General features: G+C 37.1%; 1 protein-coding gene across 2 annotated transcripts in view; it reads left to right on the forward strand.

Annotated features, from left to right (window-relative positions):
* Nucleotides 1–321: 321 nt before the first annotated feature.
* The window catches only part of GALNT1 (polypeptide N-acetylgalactosaminyltransferase 1), a 59,256-nt gene continuing 43,884 nt past the window's right edge, over nt 322–15,693 (forward strand). The window contains exons 1-2 of one of the 2 annotated variants that reach the window (XM_025365362.1): nt 322–560; nt 9,384–9,558. In XM_025365362.1, the coding sequence (XP_025221147.1) occupies nt 422–560; nt 9,384–9,558 (314 nt within the window). In that variant the 5' untranslated portion in view covers nt 322–421. The remainder of the gene's footprint in view (nt 561–9,383; nt 9,559–15,693) is intronic. The other variant, XM_025365363.1, reaches the window with a different exon arrangement.

Genomic DNA, 15,693 nt, shown 5'->3' on the forward strand with positions numbered 1-15,693 from the left:
TAGGGAATTGAGCACTTTTCTACCTGTTTGTTGGCTGTTAGTTTTCCGTTCTGCAAAGTACCTGTTTATATCCTTTACCTGTTTTCCTATTGGATTGTTGTATATTGATTTGTAGGAATTATTTATGTAGTCCTGATACTTTTTATATATTTTATAAGCATTTTTCCAAGTCTGATTTTCAAACATAGTCTTCATAGTGAAATTTCTTATTCTTAATGAAATTAATAATTTATAGTATTTAATGTTTATAATATTAAATTAATTTTATAATTCACTTTTGAGGTTCTGAATTTTTAAGTTAATCTTTTTTCCTTTCTTTATAGGGTATGAATGTGATTTCTGATGAAACTGGATTGGAATAATTTTCATCTTTGTATATTTATATATATATTTTTAAATTTTGCATTTGACTTAAAGTGCCATGAGAAAATTTGCATACTGCAAGGTGGTCCTAGCCACCTCCTTGATTTGGGTACTCTTGGATATGTTCCTGCTGCTTTACTTCAGTGAATGCAACAAATGTGATGAAAAAAAGGAGAGAGGACTTCCTGCTGGGGATGGTGAGTGACATTTTATAATACGGCTGTTTTAATCAGTATATGACTGGTTTTTACTCACTAATTTGGGTAATATAAAATTTTAACTTTTTTAGATTAACAGATGTCCCTGACTTCCTGTAGGAGATACGATGATCATATTGATAGTTCTCAAATGGGTTCATCCAACACTTAAAAGCATTAAAGTATCGTGTATAGAATTGCTAAATTTGACTTTTGTGTTCAATATTCAGTGTAGTTAATTTCTTACAAGTTACTTTATGTTACTTAATAATGTGGGATCTCATAGTTGGGCATATCAAAGTTTTACAGAAGATTAGTCTAATGCTGAGTGGAGCATTAAAATTGCGTTATAAGGTATCAAAAGAGATTACTCCAGCCCTCCCATCTCAGTCCTAAGGGGAAGAAGTTCTTATAGATAGATGTGATCTGGAGAGGTTTTTGTTGTTGTTGTTAATGTTGTAGATAGCTCCAGTTAGTACTTCTAGGGAGAACTTTTAAAAAGATTGGGTGATAGACTAGAGGCTGGAGTGAGATCATTGCAATATCTAGTATGGAAAGGAAAGAAAATATACAAATATAAAGGAGGGAGGGATTAGGTAGTACTGATATTTTTGTCAGAAGACTTTGGAAAATTCAGTTTTAAACTCCTTTTATTCAACAAACAAATTCTTTTTTTTTTTTTTTTTTTCATTTTTAACCATAATGAAAATGACTGCATTGCAGGAGTCAGTAATGCAGTTGTTGTGGGCTCTGAACTCTGTGATTAGTTATAGAATACATGGCTGTACAGCAGTTCTACTATTTTTAGAAATTATATACAAATAATTACTCTTTCAACATGTTTTAAACATATAGCCACATTTAAATTTTTTGCACTTTTATAATGAGAAGGGCCTTTGATCCCCCAAAACTTACAATAGAAAAAAATATTAATTTGTATTGTTAACTGTACCAACTTAACTGTAATTGTTATATGTGGGCTTACATAACTGGTTCTATTTATATCTTCCTGGGAAATCTGCCTAAAATTAGGCTCAGTTGCTAGCACTGAATTCCAGTAATGCCTAGGCTAATTCTTAACTTAAATTTTCACTTTTTTGAAAGGTTTTAATACATTTTTCATCCAAAGTCAGCCTGTTAGTTTGTATACTTACTTTATAGCTCTGCTGTTTAGTATCTGTTGGGTGACAAAATGTTGCCTCCTTAACTGTTGCTAGAGCTGTACTCATGCTGTCTTTGTTTAAATCAAAGAACAGGTATTACCATTCATCAGTCAGAAACTTGAGTATTCTTTTCCCAAACAGAATGGAATAAATTTCCCCTCACCCTACCTTAATTCATTGCTATTTATAATAAACTCCTGGTGTTCTATCTTAAATGTCAAGACTTGACAGTGAGAAAGAATAGGCTCTGTAGCATGTGAAGATTCACTTGAATGTTTTTTTGACTTTTATATGTGCTGGGCAAGTTACTAGGTTTTGTTGATACACAGTTGAACAAAAAAATAAGACAAAATTCCTCCCTTCAGGGAACTCACAGTCTAATGGAAGAGAAATAACAATAGTAAATACCAGTATACTAAATATCACTTTAGGAATATGCACAGGAGTAGAAAGGAAGGAATGCCTTGGGGTGTCTGAGAAGCTGCAGTAAGGAAGTATGTTCCAGCTGAGTATCAGCTTGAGCAGGTGTTTGTTAGGTCTGTTGGGAGAGGGGAAGACCTTCCAAGCAAAGGAAAGAAGGATGTGCAAGATTAGCAAGTGAGAACAGAGTTGATAGGAGAACAAGAGCACAGGATGAAGCTTGGGAGATGGCAGAGGCCATGTCACACAAGGCCTTTTATGGCATTGTAGGGATTTTGGACTTCATCTGTAGACAGCGGCATGGTGCTGAAGCATTTTAAACAAGGGAGTAAGGCCTGATTGGACCTGGACTTCTGGAAGAATGCTTTAGTGGTCATGTGACTGATGGACTGGAAGAGAACGAGGCAGGTAGCAGGTACCAGTCTGAGACTGTTGTGAGAATTTGGAAAAGAGCTTGGAACAGACACTAAAATGACATTGGAGACGGAGAGGAAATGAATATATATGAAAAGTATTTAAGTAGTGGAATTTACATAACCTGGGGAGCCATTGAATATAGGGAATAAGAGAAAGAGAAAAGTCTAAGGTGGCTTTCATGTCTCCATGGTTGGAAGAATTGATGTTCCTCAGAAGAGGAGCAGCTTTGATAAAAAGGTGGATGCATGAAGTTGAATTTGGAATTTTTTTTTTCATTTTTCTTATTTATTTATTTATGAATGAGATGGAGTGTCGCTCTGTCACCAAGGCTGGAGTGCAGTGGCACAATCTTGGTCCACTGCAACATCTGCCTCCTGGATTCAAGCAATTCTCCTGCCTCAGCCTCTTGAGTAGCTTGGGTTACAGGCGCATGCCACCACACCCAGCTAATTTTTGTATTTTTAGCAGAGACGGGGTTTCACCATGTTGGCCAGGCTGTTCTCGAACTCCTGACCTCAGGTGATCCACCTGCCTCGGCCTCCCAAAGGGCTGGGATTACAGGTATGAACAACTGCACCCAACCTCAGTTTGGAATATATAACTTTGAGGAACTGGTAGAGATGTTCTGCAGTAGAGGATGGTCAAGATGGAGAAAACAGATAGGAATTTAAGCCTTGTCTATACATGAGGCTGTGCACAGTATGTGTAGAGTTGGAAGACACAGACTCCCTGTTGGAGAGCCCCTCCTGGAGGGTCACTGAAGGAAGAGAAGGCTTCCCAAGAAGTCGGAGTAGAATGAAAAGCCCCAAGGAGTAGGTCATAGAAGCCCAGTCAAGGGTGGTGTTTGCTCAGAGATTTTACCTGAGATAAAGTGTTTCTGATAGGTTTGGTATAGGGCTTCTCGTGACCCTAGCAAGTGTCATTTCAGGGATGGTAACTGTGGAAGTCAGTGGATTCTGGATTCGATATACCAGAGAAACAGTAGGGATATGGCTGTTCTTTAGGAAGCTTCAGCATGAAGGGAAGCGTGTAGTATACAGTAGTTATAAGAGAGAAATGGAGCCGAAGTTGGTTTTCTATGTATTTATTATTATTTGTATATGTTCAGGAAGAGGTTTAAACTATAGGGGAAAGGAGGGATACTTGAAAGAACAAATTCTCAGCAGATGAGACAGTGTGGTATCAGAATTGTGAAAAGGATTCTCCTCAAAGAGCATTCACAGATTATTATAATTTTGACAACCACTAGTGGCGTAAGTTTCAAAGAAAAAGACTGGGTTTTGTACAGAAGTACAAGCTAAAGGAGCAATAATCTGAAAGTAGCAATGTAGAGGTATGAGATGGCATCATTGCCTCTGGAGGAAAGGAGAATGAATCATTCTCCCAGAAACAGTTGGTTAATGGACTCTGGAGGAGAGCTAGACTTCAGTTAAGTCTGAAGATGGAGCCTGTGTGTTGTGGAGACCAGACAGTGGAGAGGCTTTACAACAGCCTGGGGGTGTCAGGGTGTTCAGGGCACAGACTGAGAAGGACGTCCCAGTGTGAGAGAAGGGCTGAGCAGCCGGAGGGAAAGTACATAGCTAAGGGGAGATAATCTTTGAGGTCCGTGGTAGTCTTAAGGGGAGAAATGATTGGGGAAGAGCACAGTTGATGCTAATAAGCAACAGTTTGAAAAATCTGCTTTGATGTGAAGTTTCAGTGCAACAGGTGCTGAGAGGTCCTAAGTCTTCAGAGCCCAGAAGTTATTAAGGTTCTGCTAGTGAAAAATTGCTGTGGTGAATTTGAAGAGATGTTTACTAAAGAGGATCAGGGAGAGGGGATGGGTAATGGCACCAAGGATGCCAACTTTCTAGTGGAATTAATATGTGCATGACCTCAGAGTTTCCCTCTTTTTTTTTTTTTTTTTTTTTTTTTTTTAAAGACGGAGTCTTACTCTGTCACCCAGGCTGGAGTGTGATGGCACGATCTTGGCTCACTGCAACCTCTGCCTCCTGGGTTCAAGCGATTCTCCTGCCCCAGTCTCCCGAGTTGCTGGGATTACAGGCAACCGCCACCACGCCCAGCTAATTTTTGTATTTTTAGTAGAGTCGTGGTTTCACCATGTTGGCCAGGCTGGTCTTGAACTCCTGACCTCAGTTGATCTGCCTGCTTCGGCCTCCCAAAGTGCTGATATTACAGGTGTGAGCCACCATGCCTGGCATCGAAGTCTCTCTTGATAGAACACATAGGGCCTCCTGGATCTTTGTTTTGAAACAACCAAAACAAAACAACAACAAAAAGCACTGAGCATTGTAACACTCCAGAGTGACTGTTTCAATATTGGAAGCACCTAATTTCTGAATGTTCTACTTTACAGCTCTGATTTCGGTGAAATTTAGCAAATTCTACTCTCTCTGGTGTGAAAAAAAGTTTCCTAGGTTTGAATAGAATGGATTGATGTCATTGTGATAGTGCTGAAGGCTTCCTGTAACGTTGTTGTTGATATGCTGTACTTAAAGAGTTTTCTAAGATTCTTCTATTTACCTGTTACTTGCCTGCTTCAAGGAATAGTGGGCCAGACTTTGGTGATTCCAGAGGGGTTTGTTTTTTTCTGAGTAGTTCTCTTATAGGTCTATACTTGTATTTTATACCTAAGGCTATCTGAAAATAGCAGAGTTCTCCTGCTGCTAGAGTTAGATTGGGCTCCCTTGAAAGAATATGAGTGGTGGGGATTATGGCCTAGGAATATTTTTACTATTCTTCTGCTTACCAGAATTAGCTCATTTATCCACTTTATGGATTTGGGTGTTATATAGAGTGTTCAGTGTTTTTAAAGATGCAGTTTCAAGTAGTGATTGATTCTTCCTGTCAGTACTGCATTTTTAGATCATTAAAATATTAATTATTTAACTTTTCATGTACTTATGCTGGAATTATTTCAACTGTTGAACATTAGGAAGCCTTGGAGAACATGGTTTATAGAAAAAACTTCCAATGGTTAAAAACTTTAAAATATTACTAGTAAAGGCTATAATAATTTCATAACAAATTTTTAAGTGTTGATATTTATATATGCAGCACAGGTAAATTGAACATGAAATTGGAAATTGACAAGGATGTTGAAGTAGCAGAAAGTTACCAGTGAAAGTTATAGATGATATTTTGATGTTTAAAAAATCAGTGTGCTGCATTTTATTGCATCTTACGTACCTTTGTTTATAGAATATTCTGTATACCACTGTAAAAGTGATAACATTCTAGTTACCATTGTGAGCCACATTCCAATTTCAGAGATGTTAAAATGTAGGAGGAAACATTTTGAAATAGTGAAATATAGTGCATAAAGACAGTAAAGATGTTAATTGTATAGTAAGATCAGAAAATAGTTTGGGAAAAATGATTTTAGCCTTTTATTAGTATATTTACCCCCCAAAAAGAAGTCATATAACTTTATACCTCTTTACTTTCATGAGAGAAACACACATAAGAAATTTGAAAAATACCTTAAAGTGTATTCAAAGGCATGCCAGTGGTTTATGTATGTTAATCGTATTTGGAGACTTTCAGAGTGAACCTCTGGTTTTCTTGGTAAATACCTTTTCTAAATCATGATACTTATCTACAGTGTCATGTAAATAAAACTTAACTGAAGTATATAATAAAATGTGTTTGTTCTCACATAATACTTTGGAATGACACCTTTGTCCCTCCCTTGTCAAAGTGATTCGATTCTTAGAAATGAGCTGCATGTGGAATTTTATGCAGAGATATTTTATTTAGTTCATGAAATGACATCCAAACTCATTTCAGTTTCTTTCTAATAAAATTTTCACAGAACTAACTTTTAATATACATAAAGACTGGCAGTAGAGTACATGGAAACTTAATGCTTACCATCTTTTTAGTTGCTTTCCAATACTGTAAATGCATTAATAATAGCATATATTCACTAACCACATGCATTTCATCCAAACTCGTTTGCCAAGAAAATTCGTTTAATGACAAATTTAATTCTGTAGGATATTGTAATTTCTTATTAATAATTAGAGTATTGTGGATTCTCTAAGTCATGCAGTAGACATATAACTTTTGATTAATGGTAATTTTAAATGTGGCTCTGAAATTTCTTATGTAACGGTAGGTTAGAGTACATAATGCAGGTACTGTGTTAGATTTTCAGATTATTAATAAATATCAGGTGATGAAATGTGCAAAATATTTCATCAGCAGGATTGTATATGCTGTACATTTTTGCCTGATCCTTTAAGATCGCAAGACCGACTTTAAGTTTCTGGTTATATAGTTTCATATGTAATAAGCAATTAAGTTTATGTTTTGTAGTATTTATAGTAATAATTTCTCCAGTCGTCCTTAATGCCCCTCCTCCACCTTGAAAATTCTCAAACAGAAACAAAAGTAGAGAGAATAGAAAATTATGGCTGGGCACAGTGGCTCACACCTGTGATCCCAGCCCTTTGGGAGGTGAGGTGAGTGGATCACCTGAGGTCAGGAGTTCAAGACCAGTCTGGCCAACATGGTGGAAACCCATTTCTACTGAAAATACAAAAATTAGCCAGATATGGTGGTGCACGTATGTAATCCCACCTACTAGAGAGGCTGAGACAGGAGGATCACTTGAATCTGAGAGGCAAAGGTTGCAGTGAGCCAGGATTGTACCACTGCACTCTAGTCTGGGTGACAGAGTGAGACTCTGTCTCAAAAAACAAACAAACAAAATTTAAACTCTCGTGGATCCATCATCTGGCCTCAAGAGTTGTCAACTCATGGCTGGTTTTGTGGCATGGATACCTCTTTCTCTTTGTCTCCCTCCGACCTGTTTTGTTGTTGAAGAAGAAATTGAGGTATTTCTCATTTCCAGTTTCCTGCAGTCTGGATTTGCATCCCTTTAATGGTGCATGCCATGTGCCTTTGTCTCACATATTTCCTGTGAATTAGGTCTAGAGGCTTGATCAGGTTGAGGATCTTTTTCCCCCTAGCAAAAACACAGATGGTATATGTATACGTTAATACTCTTCATTTAAAAATTGAGCAGTGTGAAAACGTTTCTATTTTCATTTTTCTGTAATGCATTATTTTATACTAAAATAGGGCATGGGTAACAGAAGGATATTTATAATCAGGGCCACTAGATGTCTCCCACCTACTCTTTATGTTTTCTGTGCCATCCACAAAAGATCTTTGTCACCTTCAGACCTCTGCTGGTTCCTTTTGACCCCTGATATACCAGTCCCAAAATCTGTTGGTTGTTCTTTACTTTCAGAGGAGACTGGCAAGTGGAAATGACTATACGAGTTTTACAATTTATGATTTTTAAAGCTTTAAAGGCTTATTTTGTATGGAGCATTACACTTCTGTATTTGTATTATAGTTTTTACTACACTTGTTGATGATTTTTGTCATTGAGAATTTAAAAAAATTCTACCAACCATTATATTTAAGGAGCTTACTTACTGGGCAAATATTAGGCAGGACTTGTTTTTAAAAACTTGTTTTTACTTGAGTTTCCTATAATTTTTAAAGTGATTTGTTCCTCATAAAAACACAGTTTATCCTGAGAACAGGGGAAAACTAATGCACACTTTTTTCATCATCATTCTCTGAAATCTGTTTTTAAATTCTGGACATGGTTGAGGACACAATGAATAGTTTCATATCCTGCAGCTCTGGTATTGGTCGGTGGCTTTGTACCACTGGCCGAAACAATCACCTAAATAAAGTCAACTTTACCAGCTAGTCTTGTTCTTGCACAGATGAAGCCTGACTGAAGAGAGATGGCTTTTCTGCACCTTGATGCCACTATTTTTGTTTAGAAATGTTTTGAGGATGCCTAAAAAACATTCTACAAGAGAATAAAACTTTAGATTTTAAAATAAGTAATGCATAAAATGTATTTTCATCCCTTTTTTGGCCCCACCCCATTCTTTAGCCATTCCTTTTAGATGAGAAGTTTTTAACATAGCACCTTCCAAATTTAATGAATCCCAGAACCTGTTTTTCTTGGATATTTATTAACATCTCAAAAGCATATAATAAGGAACAAAGCTTGGGAAGTGCTCATCAGGCACATTGCTCTTTTTATGTCTATATCAAGAGATAACATTACTTTTGATGAGAATACTTGTTCTAATGGGAGGGGTACATGAGATAGGTTTGACAATCATTATAATGAGAGATAGTAATTGGTTAGAGACATAAGAACCCTGGATAAAATAATGTGATAGTCAAGAGTAGTAAATAACCACTACAGAGAGATTCAGAAAAGCTACAGGCAAGAGAAGCCATTTTAGTTGGGCATGGGAAGGCAAATAGGAATTTGGTGTTGCAGCGATGGAAGTGGGAACGGGATGTGAGCAAAGGCATGGAAGCAGGAAAATGTGAGGCACGTTGGAAGGAAGGCAGTGGGTGGCTGTTTGACCAGAAGATGAAGTACTGTGGGGTGGGAGAAGAAGGCCTAGCAGGTGATAGGTTTGGAAAATTAGGTTCAATTCCACATTACAGAGGTTGGACTCTAGGAGGCCATAGGAATAACAGTGAAGTCTGCACTTTAGGGAGGTCATTGTGGGAGTAGCTTTTGAGATGGGAGCCAACACCATGCAGTGACTCAGGTGAGTGGGGCAAGGTGAGGAAGTCTTGAATCAGGACACTGGTGTGGAGGTGGAAGACAAGACAGCCCCTTGGAAGGGTTAACAGCCTTGGAGAGGGTGGGCCCAGAAAGGGGTCTGGTTGTTGAGGGCACAGTTCAAACACAAATGTTATTAAATAGAATCATGAATCAATCAATTGCTATGAAATTAATGTTAGTTAAGTTTCCTCCTATTCTTAGTTCTAGAGCCAGTACAAAAGCCTCATGAAGGTCCTGGAGAAATGGGGAAACCAGTCGTCATTCCTAAAGAGGATCAAGAAAAGATGAAAGAGATGTTTAAAATCAATCAGTTCAATTTAATGGCAAGTGAGATGATTGCACTCAACAGATCTTTACCAGATGTTAGGTTAGAAGGGTAAGTACCTATTGTGGTCCTGATAGTATGTGAATGAAAAGTATGTTCTGAATTTTCAGTAAATTGCACTTGAGTGCTGATTGTTCTTAAGGCAAATGTTATATCACTATGTTACTACTTACCCCACTTAGAAAATAATTAAATGCTGATAGAAATAATATCTCAAGCTTCTACTGATTATTAGCACTATGTATTTCAGGCATTGGAAGATAATTATTTATCTTAATGGATTAGTAGGGGATTTTAAACTTTATTATTACCAAAATACTCACATAGTCAACTTTTTACGAAAGATTTAAGTTGTATGTAACTTGAAACAGTGAAAAAAACAGTCATAAGTGCACAGTTCGCTGAATTTTTGCTATGTATACACCTGTGTAACCATCAGCCAAATCAAGACATAGAATGATCCCATCACCCTTGAAAGTCTCTTTATGTTTTTTGTAGTCAGTACTTCCATCCCCAGAGGCAGCCATTATATTGACCTCTCTAAACATAGAGTAGTTTTGTCTCTTTTTGAACTTTTTATAATGGATCCACACCATTTTTTGTGCCTTTAAGATTCATATTGTTGCATATATCAGAAGTTTATTCTTTTCTACTGTAGTATAGTGATTTGTAATATGAATATGCCATCGTTTATTTATACACTGATAGACCTTTGGATTATTTCTACTTTTTGACCACTATAAATAAAACTGTGGTGACATTCTTGTTCATGTCTTTTGGAGGACTTAAGTGCCCGTTACTGTTTGCTATATACTAGAGAAAGGAATAGATTATGCATTTATATAGCATTAGCATGTGTTACCAGACATTTTCCCAAAATGTTTATACCAATTTACACTCCTATCCGCAATATACAAATTAGATGTCTAGTTGTGCCATAAGAAGAAGGTAATACAAGGTACCAGAGTACAATAGGCCGAGTTAAAAGCAAGCAAACTACAGAAAATAGGTAGAGTAAGTGAACATATACATTCTGTGCTGAGGCCCCCTGCACTCCTTGCTCCCATTGATGCTGGCAGCCAAGTTTGCCTCCTCCAGAGAAGAGACGAAGATCTTTCTCATCAGAATTGGATAGCCCTAGAGAGAAGGGTAAGTACCTAGTGTGGTCCTGAGAGTATGTGAATGAAAAGTATGTTCTGAATTTCCAAGAAATTGCATTTTAGTGCTGATTGACTTGGGAAAGTTTCCAACTTAATGGCACAGCCTGATCACCCTTATGGAAATGCATAGTCAGTGAGTCCTACTCACGTGTTTAGGCCTCATATTCAGCCTCTTGGTCTTGCATTCTTAGTAACAAATAGATAAGCAAAGAATACTAGACATCTCAGGAAGCCCTCAACAAACAGAAAAAAGCAACTTTGAGGGAAGAAAAACTATTAAGGTAGAACACGTTAAGAGAAATAACTAATAACCTCAACAAAATAGAGAATATAGTACAACCATAAAATAAGAATAGGATACTATTCAAAAGATACACTGAGAGAACCAGAAAGAGCTTTTGAAAATGAAAAAATGAAAATAAAAATGCAACAAAGAGATGGACAACAGTAAAATTATATGAACATTGAAATGACAATCAGGAAATCCAATATTTTAATAATAGGAGTCTCAAAAAGAATTTTAAAAATAGGGAAGAGAAAATTTATCCACAAAATTTTCCATAACTGAACTGCACAAATTTTCAAATTGGAAGAGCCCACCAACTTTTTGTGACAATAGATGAAGATAGACTGCACTCCAAGACATTGTGACTTTCAGAACACTGAGGATTTCAACTCCCAAGGGGGAAAAAGAAAGACCTTTTACAGGTTTCTTAAGAGGCGAAAGCAGGTCACAATCAAAGGGTTATTAATCAGAATGCCTTCAAACTTCTCAGCAGCAACTCTAGAAACAAAGGAGCAAAATTCTAAAGGAAAATAATTTCTAATCTAAAATGTTATATTCAGCCAAACTTGCAATAAAGTGCACCGGTTAAATGAGGATATTTTTGGACATACAAGATCTCAGAACATTGAACTGCCAAGCATCCATTCTCAGGAAGTTACTAGAGATAGGCCACTACCATTTAAAACCTTAGTTTTAAATAAACTAAGGACAAGAAAGACATAGAATGTAAAAAACAGGAGATTCAGCTTGTGTGAGAAATGGTGAGAATGACCAGAAGATGATGAAGGGAGAGCCTGAGTGAGAGTTGCACAGGCAGAAGCGACCAGCCCAGACGGAGCCGGTGAGAAAATTCCAGAAGAGACTTCAAGAAGATGCCATTGAAGTTACACCTGATATGGCTGAATGTCTACAGTAGATTTAGACAATTGATGGGAAGTTTGGGATTAAAATACATAGAAAACCATAGTAAGAAAAAAAATTAAATGGGCACTACCTTCAGGGAAAACTTTAAAAAACTTGTTCAGAGAAAACAAAAGTAATCATAGTTTACTACTACATGGCTTAGCCATGAATAAGTCATGATAAGGTAACTGTTGAATACTGTGCATGTAAAAATTAAACAAAGGAGATGAAGAGTATCTCTTTATCCAGCAAGTTGATTAAGTGGAGATCCGTCAAAAGAAGCTTAATTTGTAAAGATTTTTCACAAACTGTTTGCTTTCCTGAAAATTTAAACATTGTTGAAGAAGACTGTAGATTCTCCACAGTCTACAGTTTAAATGATGCTTGTATTATAAACAACCTTACACTTCGTTCAAGAGCCTCAACTATTATTGTTTCTAGTAGAATCGTTTTTGTCATTTTAATAACTCCTCTAAGTATATCACCACTCTCAACACATGTTATTAAACATTTATGTCTTTTTGTCTTGATGTGGTTTTTGAAGATACTTTTATTAATGAGTACCTTCTAAGTGCATTGTAAGTCACCAGGTTTTGGACATTGAACAGCTTTATGATATTAGGAACAGTGTTGAAATGGTGTGATACAAATGCTTATGCACCAACTTTCACACTTGATGATCAAGACTCCTCAGACCCGACAAAGTCCACTTTTGTGAAAGCTGCCAGTACATAGTCCTTCTGGCCAACCGCTGGGTCTCTGTGGGACTGGGCTGCCTAGGAGGTAGCGCAGAGTCACTACTACCACTGAGTAGCCTTTTTATGTCTTCATTCCATCTCTGGACTGATACCCTTTTTTAAAAAAAAAGTTTTAGAATTTTTATTATGGAAAATTTCAAATGTATACAAAAATAGAGATAATAATGTAATGAACCCTCATGTATTCACCACTCAGCCTCAGCAATTCCTAACAGTTTTGTCTTATGAATTCTTATACCCTCTGAGATGTCCCCCAACAATCTTTGCCTCCTGGGATTCACACCTCTTTGTAGTCTCCATGTTGCACTAAGATTGGTCTGTTGAGCAATAGAACATGGTGCAAGTAAAATGAAGTATCTCCTTCAATATTATGTTATCAAATATGCTGTGGCTTCCACATTGGTCTTTACTCTTGCTGTGATCATTTGCTCTGGGATAAGCCCCTGACACAATAGCAGCAGCCCTATGTTGACACCTGTGTGGTTTATGGCTTTTTGTGAACAACCAGGTAAGTAAGATTAGAAGCATATTCTCTAACCCCAAGCAAAGACAAAACATTTCTAAATATTTTGGTATGTAGCTCTGAAAGATAAGGACTCATAGAAAAGAAAAATAAAAATCATGATACCATTTTCACCCCTAAAATAACATAAACAATGATCCCTTCATATCATAAAATACTCAGTTAATATTCAGACTTCCCTAGTTATGACATACATATTTCTTTTTTTATAGTGTAGGTGTCAGGATCAAAATTGCAGCTGGTGGATATTCTCTTAAGTCCCTTTTATAAAGTCTGTAGGTTCCTTCTCTATCTTTTTTCCTTACAGTTTATTATTTGAAGAATCCAGGTAGAATACCTCACATCTTTTCTCAGCCTACATTTTGCTGACTGCATCACTGTGGTGTCATTGAACATGTTCTTCAGTTCCCTGTCCTGTGAATTGGTAGTTAGACCTAAAGGCATATTGTACCAATATCCTTAAAGTCAAGTAAATTGTGTGCTTGTGGTATTAAAGGTGTGAGATCTGGCCCATAATATGCATTGTTATTGGACAGGTTCATTACATGTTTCATTTGTCTATTTTCTCTTTTTGTAGCTCATGTTAGCTAGGAATTAAGTGCACTGAGGAAGAAAATACGTTATCAAAGTTGACAGTGTGAATGCTGCATATCAAAACTTGTGGAATGAAGCTAATTCCATGCTTAGGTGATAATATGTACCGTTAAATACATACGACTTTTTTAAAAAAGAAGATGGAAAATTACTGAACTAACCATCTTAAGAAATTAGAAAAGGAACAAATTAGAATAAGTAGAAGAAAGAGTGGCAACTTAAAGCTTGGAGACTTAGGAAATAAAAACGTACAGTAGAGGAACAGCAAAGTCAAAAGTTCATGGGAAAAAAATGTTAAAATGGACTAATCAAGAAAATAAGGAGAGTCACAAATCCATATAAGGAGTGAAAGCTGGTGTCATTACAGATCCAGACCTTAGAAGATAATATATCACGAAGATGAGAAATTATAAAGTAGAATACAAACATCAAGTATAGAGGCTCAACAAAGCTAAAAGTTCTTTGGAAAAAAATAAAATAATAAAATCAAAAAACGCCTTCCTAAATAGCAGATAATGGTATGAAAAAGACAGCATCCCTGCACATCTTGCAGACATTTGAAAGATTATACGTAGATTTTATGAGGTTTTTTAAATAGTCAAACTCATAGAGGCAGGGTGTAGAATGGTAGTTGCCAGGGTCCAGTGGCAGGGGAGAAAGATAATGCTGATTAGTGTTTCAGTTATGCAAGATGAATAAGGACTAGATATCTGCTATACAGTATTGTGCCTGTAGATAACAATACTGCCTCGTACCCTTAAGAACCTAGATCTCATGGTAAGTGTTCTTACCACAATGACATAAAGATAAGATTATAAGTGAATATTATAAATAACATCCCAATTTTTAAAAATTTAGATGAACTTACTAGTTCCTAGAAAAATATAACTTAGTAAAACTGACATCAAAGTAGAAAATATAAGTGTTATAGCTATTAAGTATTAAGTTATAGCTATTAAGTGTTATAATATTAATATAAGCTATTAAATTAATTATTTAAAATCATTACACACGGCTGGGCACGGTGGCTCACACCTGTAATCCCAGCACTTTGGGAGGCTGAGGCAGGCAGATCATGAGGTCAGGAGATCAAGACTATCCTGGTTAACATGGTGAAACCCGGTTTCTACTAAAACTGCAAATTAGCCAGGCGTGGTGGCACATGCCTGTAGTCCCACTTACTCAGGAGGCTGGGGCAGGAGAATGGCGTGAGCCCGGGAGGTGGAGCTTGTAGTGAGCCCAGGTCACGCCACTGCACTCCAGCCTGCGTGACAGAGCAAGACTCCATCTCAAAGGAAAAAAAAAAATCGTTACACACAGACACTCACAAAGTCAGACATAAACACAGACTTCCAGGCATAGATGGCTTTGCCAATGAAAACGAAGCAACATATCAAACTTATTTCATGAAATCAGCATGATGTTGATATGAAAATCCAACAAGGTTATTACAACAAAGAAATATTACAGACCAGTAATCTCGATATAGATGCAGATTTACAAGTGAAATCCAGCAATATAAATAATACATTAAAAATCAGGCCGGGCGCGGTGGCTCAAGCCTGTAATCCCAGCACTTTGGGAGGCCGAGACGGGTGGATCACGAGGTCAGGAGATCGAGACCATCCTGGCTAACACGGTGAAACCCCGTCTCTACTAAAAAATACAAAAAATTAGCCGGGCGCAGAGGTGGGCGCCTGTAGTCCCAGCTACTCGGGAGGCTGAGGCAGGAGAATGGCGTGAACCCGGGAGGCGGAGCTTGCAGTGAGCTGAGGTCCGGCCACTGCACTCCAACCCGGGGGACAGAGCGAGACTCCGTCTCAAAAAAAAAAAAAAAAAAAAAAAAAAAAAAAAAAAAATCAATTGGTTTATTCCAGGCATGTGAAGTTGGTTTAGGATCATTTAGATTCACCACATTTATAGGAAAACGTGGTAAGTTGTGTGATCATTTCATTAGATACA

The sequence above is a fragment of the Theropithecus gelada genome, chromosome 18 (assembly GCF_003255815.1).
Source record: "Theropithecus gelada isolate Dixy chromosome 18, Tgel_1.0, whole genome shotgun sequence".
In the NCBI taxonomy this organism is placed as follows: domain Eukaryota; kingdom Metazoa; phylum Chordata; class Mammalia; order Primates; family Cercopithecidae; genus Theropithecus; species Theropithecus gelada.